The sequence below is a fragment of the Oncorhynchus clarkii genome, chromosome 17 (assembly GCF_045791955.1).
Source record: "Oncorhynchus clarkii lewisi isolate Uvic-CL-2024 chromosome 17, UVic_Ocla_1.0, whole genome shotgun sequence".
NCBI classification, from domain to species: Eukaryota; Metazoa; Chordata; class Actinopteri; order Salmoniformes; family Salmonidae; genus Oncorhynchus; species Oncorhynchus clarkii.
The window spans coordinates 85,518,656-85,530,776 of NC_092163.1; the positions used below are offsets into that span (position 1 = coordinate 85,518,656).

At 42.9% G+C, this 12,121-nt stretch overlaps 1 protein-coding gene across 1 annotated transcript in view; it reads right to left on the reverse strand.

Moving 5' to 3' along the window:
• Positions 1-12,121, reverse strand: part of LOC139371483 (synapsin-2-like) — a 218,542-nt gene that overhangs the window by 143,246 nt on the left and 63,175 nt on the right. Inside the window, 1 exon segment of the mRNA XM_071111936.1 lies at positions 1,019-1,110. Coding sequence (XP_070968037.1) covers positions 1,019-1,110 — 92 coding nt within the window.

Consider the following 12,121-nt stretch of genomic DNA (forward strand, 5'->3'; position numbering starts at 1 on the left):
CAGGTTGATTAGAAAGGCCTGCTCTCAGAAGTGTTTTAGGGAGCATTTGACAGTGATGAGGGTGGTCGTTTGACCACGGACCCATAACGTATACAGGCAATGAGGCAGTGATCACTGAGATCCTGATTGAAAACAGCAGAGGTGTATTTGGATGATAGGTTGGTCAGGATAATATCTGAGGGTGCCCATGTTTATGGATTTATGGTTGTACCTGGTGGGTTCCTCGATAATTTGTGTGAGACTGAGGGCATCTATCTTAGATTGTAGGACGGTGTTAAGCATATCCCAGTTTAGGTTACCTAACCGAACAAACTCTGAAGCTAGATGGGTGGCGATCAATTCACAAATGGTGTCCAGGGCACAGCTGGGAGCTGAGGGTGGTCTGTAACAGGCAGCAACAGTGAGAGACTTATTTCTGGAGAGTTATTTAAAAAAATTGAAGCTCGAACTGTTTGGCATAGACCTGGAAAGTATGAGAACTTTGCAGGCTATCTCTGCAGTAGATTGCAACTCCTCCCCCTTTGGCAGTTCTATCTTGACAGAAAATGTTGTAGTTGAATGTATTTGGCTAAGGTGTATGTAAACTTCCGACTTCAACTGTATGTAAATCTGATAATGATGTTTTTTATTTGTAATACATTTGGTAAAATTTCTAAACCTGTTTTTGCTTTGTCGTTTGGGATATTTTTTTACGCATGTTAAGTTTGCTGAAAATAAACGCAGTTGACTGCGAGGACGTTTATTTTGACTGAGTTTTTGACTGCAATTATTACTGATATTACTACAGATATTTGAACTGTACTTCTACCGCTCTAATATGGGTAGAATTTCTAGAAGCCTATATTTAATCTAAAATAGGACCTCATTAGTTACAAACACAGCGGTGTTCAATATGGCCCAGCTGCACTGAATGTATTGGATGTATGTTGGCGTGTAATAAATAACCTTTGATTTAAGGGCTCAGAGCACTCAGATGGTGCTTAGTAGTAGAAGGTCTCTGGATGGAAACATTACTCACCTCACCACTTTGGTTCCGTTCCTGATCAACTGTATGTCCACGTTACACGACCCGTTGGCATGGGATACCAGGTTGATCTCTGAGAACGCCGCCTGACACACACACACACACACACACACACACACACACACACACACACACACACACATTTGTAACACTTTATTTGAATCCACCAATCAAATGTACAAAAAAAGGATCCAAACATCTCAAAAGTCACTGTATGCATGGCACTCAAGGGTACAGAAAGCAGCTCCTTTTCCAAAAATCTAGGCTGCCCACGACAGCTGAAAAAGAGCAGTACCTAGCCAATTGCTTTGTCCTAGTTGTTGTCAGGCCTGCAATCTGGAGGCAACGCACTGTAAGCCTGTGTATGTGTCCGAGACTCCTGAATACCAGCGCCACCAGCTTGCACCTACTACATGTAGCTTTCAATTGAGCAGCCCACTTCCAAAATGAGCACATCCCCCTGGCCTCCCCCGTCAACAACAATATCTGGTTTATTTGGCATACAGGAAAACACATCAACCTCATCATACCAGCATCCCCTTACACTAGGATGTTTATTCACGTGTGCTGTTGGTGAGACCACTTGTCTCACCTCGCTGGCTATCAGGTCAATAAGACGGTCATGTCTTATTATGTGTTATATGTACAAATCCTTGTATGAACAGCAGCCATTAACATGGGCAATGGACTCCATTACATTTGACTCAATACAAAATGGGTCATGGCTTGCAAGGTACCAATGTGCTAGATTATATTTTGTTGGTAGAACTTGCAGCCTCGCCTTAACAGTAAAGTTGAAATTGCCCTCACCAATGGGAGCATTCTGGTACATGGAATGGGAGACAGAGTGGTCAGCACAGTCCAGAGCAGCGAGTTTCCTCTGCAGCCTCAGGACAGTCCAGTGTTGCAGTAGCTGCATCCGTCTGATACCAATGAGTGTTGTCCTGGATGTAAGATGAGATGTTCCATCATGGGTGACAGAAGCCTCCACATCAACACCTCAATCTGCCACAACTGCATCAGAGGCAGTCACAGGCTCAGTTTGCATATCAGTCCGTGTCCACCTGAGCTCCACTCCAGTTTGGTTGCACAGGTTGCTGAGGTCCGGCCAGTCGGACCAGACTCCAAAGCACGAGTGTCCAATTTTCCATTGGCTTTCTTCCTAAAGCCCAGGAAGTGGGTGGAACTCCTTAACTGTCACATTGAGCATGTTCAACAGGTGAGTCTGTCTTGTAGCAGTGTAAATTCACTCAATATTCGGGACACCTAAACCCTCGTCTCTTTTTCTTCAGGAAGATCACGTGTGTTGAAACATAGCCACCTAAACCCCCGTCTCTGTGGCTCTTTTTTGGTTACATGATTCCATATGTGTTATTTCATAGTTTTGACGTCTTCACTATTATTCTACAATGTAAAAAAATAAAGAAAAACCCTTGTGTCCAAACTTTTGACTGGTATTGTACAGTATGTAAAATGTATGCAGAGATTGATTCTATGCGGAGGTAGATATCAGGGTTCTTGTTAGGAAAACATTGCACCAGACATTTGAACAGCAACATTTTAATATACCTGACATTTGAGAAATCTGCAAGACCTATATGCATTGGGTGCGTAACCTGAATAGGGCGTCCACCTACAGTGCTCAGAATGACAGAAATCCCATTTAGATTATGGTAAATTATATTAAAAGAACATGCAAGTCCAGGATGCATAGATGTGCAGACCTTCTTACCGAATTCTGATGTGCACTTTGAAGATGAGCAACGAACAGCAAAATAGTCTATTCCAAACAGACTCTGGGACAGTTGTGGGAAGACAGATCCCAAGTTCATACAACATCTAGGCCTAGCCTAAATCAATTTTTTTTTTTAAAGCAATGAGTCTGATGCAACCGATCAGAACATTTAGCTTAAAATGTTGATAAACTATTGTTTCCTCACATTATAAGCGCAGCAATGCGCACAAGGCTGTAGGCTACGTATAATGCATAATACGTTTGCAGATGACACAACAGTGGTCGGCCTGATCACCGACAACGACGAGACAGCCTATAGGGAGGAGGTCAGAGACCTGGCCGGGTGGTGCCAGAATAACAACCTATCCCTCAACGTAACCAAGACTAAGGAAATGATTGTGGACTACAGGAAAAGGAGGACCGAGCACGCCCCCATTCTCATCGACGGGGCTGTAGTGGAGCAGGTTGAGAGCTTCAAGTTCCTTGGTGTCCACATCAACAACAAACTAGAATGGTCCAAACACACCAAGACAGTCGTGAAGCAGGCACGACAAAGCCTATTCCCCCTCAGGAAACTAAAAAGATTTGTAATGGGTCCTGAGATCCTCAAAAGGTTCTACAGCTGCACCATCAAGAGTATCCTGACTGGTACGGCAATCGCTCGGCCTCTGACCGCAAGGCACTTCAGAGGGTAGTGCGTACGGCCCAGTACATCACTGGGGCTAAGCGGCATGCCATCCAGGACCTCTACACCAGGCGGTGTCAGAGGAAGGCCCTAAAAATGGTTGAAGGGCCCAGCCACCCCAGTCATAGACTGTTCTCTTTACGACCACATGGCAAGGGGTACCGGAGTGCCAAGTCTAGGACAAAAAGGCTTCTCAACAGTTTTACCCCCAAGCCATAAGACTCCTGACAGGTAATCAAATGGCTACCCGGACGATTTGCATTGTGTCCCCCCCCCCCCCCCAAACCGCTCTTTTTACGCTGCTGCTACTCTCTGTTTATCATATATGCATAGTCACTTTAACTATGCATTCATGTACATATTACCTCAATTGGGACGACCAACCAGTGCTCCCGCACATTGGCTAACCAGGCAAACCTGCATTGTGTCACGCCACCCGCCAACCCCTCTTTTACGCTACTGCCACTCTCTGTTCATCATATATGCATAGTCACTTTAACCATATCTACATGTACATACTACCTCAATCAGCCTGATTATAGCCTTGTTACTGTATATAGCCTGTCTTTTTACTGTTTTTATTTCTTTACTTACCTATTGTTCACATTTTTTGCACAAATGGTTAGAGTCTGTAAGTAAGCTTTTCACATGTTATATTTGGCGCACCTGACAAATAAACTTTGATTTGATTTAATGGGTTACTTTGAAGCAAGGTAAGACATGCCTCACAATATGTATTAAAATGTTCAGCTTTCAAAAAATTAAGAATATTTATTCTAAATGCATAGATACTGCCTCCAGCTCATTTCAAAGTGGTGTCTGATGCGCTGATGAAGCCTGCCTTCAGTTGCCATTTGAGATGCTGCTGCAGCAGCTCTCATGCTGTCAGGCCGATTTTCCCCTAAAAGGCTCTGTATCTGTATGCTGTGCACATAAGATACATAATGCACATACTGTATCCTACACATGCGCCAATTTAAGTCCACTACATTATGCAAATGAACCTATAGACTGATAAGCATAACCAGTCAAATGTACTTCCATCGACTGGTATTTTCATCAATGAATAGGCTAAAAGCATTATTTCGCAATGGGATTTTTCTTGTTTTTCCCTGGACAATTGGCCGGAACCAATTTTATTTATCGGCTTTTCACATTTTTTTATAGGCCAAAAGCCAGCTATTACTGGCTAATGGAAACCCTGTTTGATATTCTACACTATAGCTGTGTTTGAAATGGCAAACTACTCATACTAACCGTACAATTTGCGACATAATTTGAGTATGCTTATTGTACTAAGCCTCCAGTATTTATGCTGCAGTAGTTTGTGTGTCAGGGGGCTAGGGTGAGTCTGTTTATATCTGGAGTATTTATCCTGTCTTATCCGGTGTCCTGTGTGAATTGAAGTATGCTCTCTCTAGTTCTTTCTTTCTCTCTCTCGGAGGACCTGAGCCCTAGGACCATGCCCCCGGACTACCTGGCCTGATGACTCCTTGCTGTCCCCAGTCCACCTGGCCGTGCTGCTGCTCCAGGTTCAACTGTTCTGCCTGCGGCTATGGAACCCTGACCTGTTCACCGGACGTGCTAACTGTCCCAGACCTGCTGTTTTCAAGTCTCTAGAGACAGCAGGAGTGGTGAAAATACTCTCAATGAACGGCTATGAAAAGCCAACTGACATTTACTCCTGAGGTGCTGACCTCTTGCACCCTCGACAACTACTGTGATTATTATAATTTGAACCTACTGGTCATCTATTAACATTTGAACATCTTGGCCATGTTCTGTTATAATCTCCACCCGGCACAGCCAGAAGAGGACTGGCCTCCCTTCATAGCCTGGTTCCTCTCAAGGTTTCTTCTTAGGTTCTGGCCTTTTTAGGGAGTTTTTTCCTAGCCACCGTGCTTCTACACCTGCATGGTTGCTGTTTGGGGATTTAGGCTGGGTTTCTGTACAGCACTTTGAGATATCAGCTGATCTAAGAAGGGCTTTATAAAAATAAATTTGTTTATAAATAAATTTGATTTGATGATTTAGTATTCCAAAAGTACCTGGGCGACGTTTTACTTTTGTCCAAATACAAAATATAAAATCTATGGACACTATTGCTGTGCTATGTCACCACACAATGCAATTCTTCAGAAAATGAGCAGAGTTTCAAAATCATTTCAGTTCTGAAAACAGACACCTCAGTGCAAAGCAACAAAGTAGCTTATACAGTACCATTTTTAAAAAAATATTGTGTAAACAATATTGATTAAATGTGTATTTAATATAAAAATATGAACGTTAATAGTTTACATTTTAAGTTAAGTAGCCAGCGTAGCTCTCAATTTCAATCGTGATGGAGGCTACAACCTAGCCATAATTTAGCCTAGTAAAGTAATTTAACTTTAGTCAGCTAATGTTAGTATTGCAGAGTAAACAAAATAACAAAAGCTATCTAGCTGCCCAATGTTGTTTATCTCAAAAGCATTTTTTTGTACTATAGGGTCAGATGAAGACACCGCTGGCCTAATCGCCTTGTATGCCCGCAACAATGCCGTCTTCATGGGCAAAAAAAATGTAGCGACAAAGGGCTTTGGTCAATAGCAGCCTATAGCAACCACTCTAGACCAAGTGATTAATGGTGGTACCATCCCCTGCTTCTCTTATCGACGCCATTTCCGGTCACAACTTGCAGACTTGTTTACGTGTTGCTGTGCGTTTTGTTGCCAACCTTACTTTGCTACCTGACAACTTTACGGTTTTTACTTTTTAATTACCGTTTATATTTTTGTTTTTTCCCTCAACTTTTTTTTCCATTCAACTTTTTCACTCCGGACGCTTTATCTGGACATGGTTCGTCAGGACCTCCAACAGCCGAAGCTAAGTAGTAACATTAACATGATGCCTTCTAATTGCAGTCGCTGTACTCATAATATACAGGAGAACGATCGCCTTATGGCGAGGATAGCTGTGCTACAAGCCCAGCTTCAGACGCAATCGTTAGGCAAGGGTAATTTCAGTGTAGGAAAGGATGAAACAGCGTCTGTGCCACTAGTAAGTACAGATAGTAACGTTAGTATAAATCCCCTCGCACGGTCCCCGCAGCCGGACAACTTTCTCACAGGTTCTGGAGGGAAATGCTGTAGGAATGCTCAACCGGTGTCGCTCATTCAGCCGACAAACTTTCAACTGGTTTTCCCCATTAAGCAACGAGTCGGAGTCAGAGGCCGAGTCTTCTCTTGTCTCTACTCCTCCCATTACGGGGTCTGAGACGCCGAAGATTCCCACCATTAGCTCTGACAAATCGAAAACTTGAGTCATTGGCGACTCCATTATCCACAGTAATAGACTTAAAACGAATCATCCAGCGATCATACACTGTTTACCAGGGGGCAGGGCTACCGACGTTAAGGCTAATCTGACGATGGTGCTGGCTAAAGCTAAAACTGCCGAGTATAGAGATATTGTTATCCACTTCGGCACCAACGATGTTAGGATGAAACAGTCAGAGATCACCAAGCGCAACATAGTTTCAGCGTGTAAATCAGCTAGAAAGATGTGTCTGCATCGAGTAATTGTCTCTGGCCCCCTCCCAGTTAGGGGGAGTGATGAGCTCTACAGCAGAGTCTCACAACTCAATCGCTGGTTGAAAACTGTTTTCTGCCCCTCCCAAAAGATAGAATTTGTACATAATTGGCCCTCTTTCTGGGACTCACCCACAAACAGGACCTAGCCTGACCTGCTGAGGAGTGACGGACTCTGCCAGCATAGTGGAGTCAGCACCCATTATTGAGACCGTGTCTGTGCCTCAACCTAGGTTGGGCAAAACTAAACATGGCGGTGTTCGCCTTAGCAATCTCACTAGGATAAAGACCTCCTCCAATCCTGTCATTATTGAAAGAGATCATGATACCTCACATCTCAAAATAGGGCTACTTAATTTTAGATCCCTTACTTCAAAGGCAATTATAGTCAATGAACTAATCACTGATCATAATCTTGATGTGATTGGCTTGACTGAAACATGGCTTAAGCCTGATGAATTTACTCTGTTAAATGAGGCCTCACCTCCTGGCTACACTAGTGACCATGTCCCCCGTGCATCCCGCAAAGGTGGAGGTGTTGCTAACATTTACGATAGCAAATTTCAATTTACAAAAAAAAAAAAAAAAACGTTTTCATCTTTTGAGCTTCTAGTCATGAAATCTATGCAGCCTACTCAATCACTTTTTATAGCTAGTGTTTAGCCTACTACTCAATGAGGAACGCTGTATATGGCCCAGGAGGCCTACTATTTACAGGCCTCCTGGGCCATATACAGCGTTCCTCATTGAGTTCCCTGAATTCCTATCGGACCTTGTAGTCATAGCAGATAATATTCTAATTTTTGGTGACTTTAATATTCACATGGAAATCATCGACTCAGTGTCCAACATGTCTCTGGACCTACTCACTGTCACAGTCCATACTCTGGACCTAGTTTTGTCCCATGGAATAAATGTTGTGGATCTTAATGTTTTTCCTCATAATCCTGGACTATCGGACCACCATTTTATTACGTTTGCAATTGCAACAAATAATCTGTTCAGACCCCAACCAAGGAACATCAAAGTCGTGCAATAAATTCACAGACAACACAAAGATTCCTTGATGTCCTTCCAGACTCCCTCCGTCTACCCAAGGACACCAGAGGACAAAAATCAGTTAACCACCTAACTGAGGAACTCAATTTAACCTTGCGCAATACCCTAGATGCAGGTGCACCCCTAAAAACTAAAAACATTTCTCATAAGAAACTAACTCCCTGGTATACAGAAAATACCCGAGCTCTGAAGCAAGCTTCCAGAAAATTGGAACGGAAATGGCGCCACACCAAACTGGAAGTCTTCCGACTAGCTTGGAAAGACAAGGAAAGTGCAGTACCGAAGAGCCCTTACTGCTTTTCGATCATCCTATTTTTCCAACTTAATTGAGTAAAATAAGAACAATCCGAAATTCCTTTTTTATACTGTCGCAAAGCTACCTAAAAAGCAGCATTCCCAAAGAGAGGATGGCTTTCACTTCAGCAGTAATAAATTCATGAACTTCTTTGAGGAAAAGATCATGATTATTAGAAAGCGAATGACGGACTCCTCTTTAATCTGCGTATTCCTTCAAAGCTCAGTTGTCATGAGTCTGCACAACTCTGCCAGGACCTAGGATCAAGAGAGACACTCAAGCGTTTTTGTACTATATCTCTTGACACAATGATGAAAATAATCATGGCCTCTAAACCTTCAAGCTGCACACTGGTCCCTATTCCAACTAAACTACTGAAAGAGCTGCTTCCTGTGCATGGCCCTCCTATGTTGAACATAATAAACGGCTCTCTATCCACCGGATGTGTACCAAACTCACTAAAAGTGGCAGTAATAAAGCCTCTCTTGAAAAAGCCAAACCTTGACCCAGAAAATATAAACTAATCGGCCTATATCGAATCTTCCATTCCTCTCAACATTTTTAGAAAAGGCTGTTGCGCAGCAACTCACTGCCTTCCTGAAGACAAACAATGTATACGAAATGTTTCAGTCTGGTTTTAGACCCCATCATAGCACTGAGACTGCACTTGTGAAGGTGGTAAATTACCTTTTAATGGCATCAGACTGAGGCTCTGCATCTGTCCTCGTGCTCCTAGACCTTAGTGCTGCTTTTGATACTATCGATCACCACATTCTTTTGGAGAGATTGGAAACCCAAATTGGTCTACACGGACAAGTTCTGGCCTGGTTTAGATCTTATCTGTCGGAAAGATATCAGTTTGTCTCTGTGAATGGTTTGTCTTCTGACAAATCAACTGTACACTTCGGTGTTCCTCAAGGTTCCGTTTTAGGACCACTATTGTTTTCACTATATATTTAACCTCTTGGGGATGTCATTCGAAAACATAATGTTAACTTTCACTTCTATGTGGATGACACACAGCTGTACATTTCAATGAAACATGGTGAAGCCCCAAAATTGCCCTCGCTAAAAGCATGTGTTTCAGACATAAGGAAGTGGATGGCTGCAAACTTTCTACTTTTAAACTCAGACAAAGCAGAGATGCTTGTTCTAGGTCCCAAGAAACAAAGATCTTCTGTTGAATCTGATAATTAGTCTTAATGGTTGTACAGTCGTCTCAAATTAAACTGTGAAGGACCTCGGCGTTACTCTGGACCCTGATCTCTCTTTTGAAGAACATATCAAGACTGTTTCAAGGACAGCTTTTTTCCATCTATGTAAGATTGCAAAAATCAGAAACTTTCTGTCCAAAAATGATGCAGAAAAATTAATCCATGCTTTTGTCACTTCTAGGTTAGACTACTGCGATGCTCTACTTTCCGGCTACCCGGATAAAGCACTAAATAAACTTCAGTTAGTGCTAAATACGGCTGCTAGAATCCTGACTAGAACCAAAAAATGTGATCATATTACTCCAGTGCTAGCCTCCCTACACTGGCTTCCTGTCAAGGCAAGGGCTGATTTCAAGGTTTTACTGCTAACCTACAAAGCATTACATGGGCTTGCTCCTACCTATCTCTCTGATTTGGTCCTGCCGTACATACCTACAGGTACGCTACGGTCACAAGACGCAGGCCTCCTAATTGTCCCTAGAATTTCTAAGCAAACAGCTGGAGGCAGGGCTTTCTCCTATATAGCTCCATTTTTATGGAATGGTCTGCCTACCCATGTGAGCGACGCAAACTCCTCTTCAGTGGGTCATATGATTGAGTGTAGTCTGGCCCAGGAGTGTGAAGGTGAACGGAAAGGCTCTGGAGCAACGAACCGCCCTTGCTGTCTCTGCCTGGATGGTTCCCCTCTTTCCACTGGGATTCTCTGCCTCTAAACCTATTACAGGGGCTGAGTCACTGGCTTTGTAGGGCTCTTTCATACCGTCCCTAGGAGGGGTGTGTCACTTGAGTGGGTTGAGTCACTGATGTGATCTTCCTGTCTGGGTTGGCAAACAGCTGGCAAACAGCTTGGACACCAATGCATAAACCACAGGACATGCCACCAGAGGTCTCTTCACAGTCCCCAAGTCCAGAACAGACTATGGGAGGCGCACAGTGCTACATAGAGCCATGACTACTCTATTCCACATCAAGTAACTGATGCAGGCAGCAAAATTATATTTTAAAAAAACATTAAAAAAACACCTTATGGATCAGCGGGGACTATGAAGCAACACAAAAAAAGGTATGTTTATTTATTTAACCTTTATTTAACTAGGTAAGTCAGTTAAGAACAAATTCTTATTTACAATGACGGCCTACCAAAAGGCAAAAGGCCTCCGGTGGGGACGGGGGCCTGGGATTAAATTGTTTTAATAAATACAATATAAATATAGTATAGAGACAACACAACACTTCATAAAGAGAGTCCTAAGACAACAACATAGCAAGGGAGCAGCACATGACATCACAGCATGGTTGCAACACAACTTAACAACAAAATGGTAGTGGCACAAAACATGGTACAAACATTATTGGGCAAAGTCAACAGCACAAAGGTCAAGAAGGTAGAGACAACAATACATCACACAAAGCAGCCACAACTGTCAGTAAGAGTGTCCATGATTGAGTCTTTGAATGAAGAGATTGAGATAAAACAGGCACAGACACATGCATACACACACACTCAAAAACTTGCACGCTATACACACACATAGAAATGGATTTAGTACTGTAGATTGTGGTGGAGTAGGGGCCTGAGGGCACACAGTGTGATGTGAAAAACATGTATTGTGATGTTTTTTGTATAATTGTATAAACTGCTTTTATTTTGCTGGACCCCAGGAAGAGTAACTGCTGCCAAGACAGCAGCTAATGGGGATACATAATAAATACAAATACACCTGTATTTGGGGAGTTTCTCCCATTCTTCTCTGCAGCTGTTCATAGTCCATCAGTAAATAGCCCACCCAATTTACCTACCTCATCCCCATACTGTTTTTATTTATTTACTTTTCTGCTCTTTTGCACACCAGTATCTCTACCTGCACATGACCATCTGATCATATATCACTCCAGTGTTAATCTGCAACATTGTAATTATTCGCCTACCTCCTCATGGCTTTTGCACACAAAGTATATATACTTTTTTTTTCTTTTTTCTACTGTGTTATTGACTTGTTTATTGTTAACTCCATGTGTAACTCTGTGTTTTTGTCTGTTCACACTGCTATGCTTTATCTTGGCCAGGTCGCAGTTGTAAATGAGAACTTGTTCTCAACTAGCCTACCTGGTTAAATAAAGGTGAAATACATTTTTTTAAATAAAAGATCCCCTCAAGCTCTGTCAAATTGGAAAAGGAGTGTCACTGCATAGCTTTTTTCAGGTCTTTACAGAGATGTTCGATCAGGTTCAAGTCCGGGTTCTGGCTGGGTCACTCGAGGACATTCAGAGACTTGTCCCGAAGCCACTCCTGCGTTGTCTTGGCTGTGTGCTTAGGGTTGTTGTCTTGTTGGTAGGTAAACCTTCGCCCCAGTCTGAGGTCCTGAGCGCTCTGGAGCAGGTTTTCATCAAGGATCTCTTTGAACTTTGCTCCATTCATCTTTCCCTCGATCCTAACCAGTTTCCCAGTCCCTGCCACTGAAAAACATCACCACAGCATGATGCTGCCACCACCGTGCTTCACCGTAGGGATGGTGCCAGATTTCCTCCAGATGTGACAC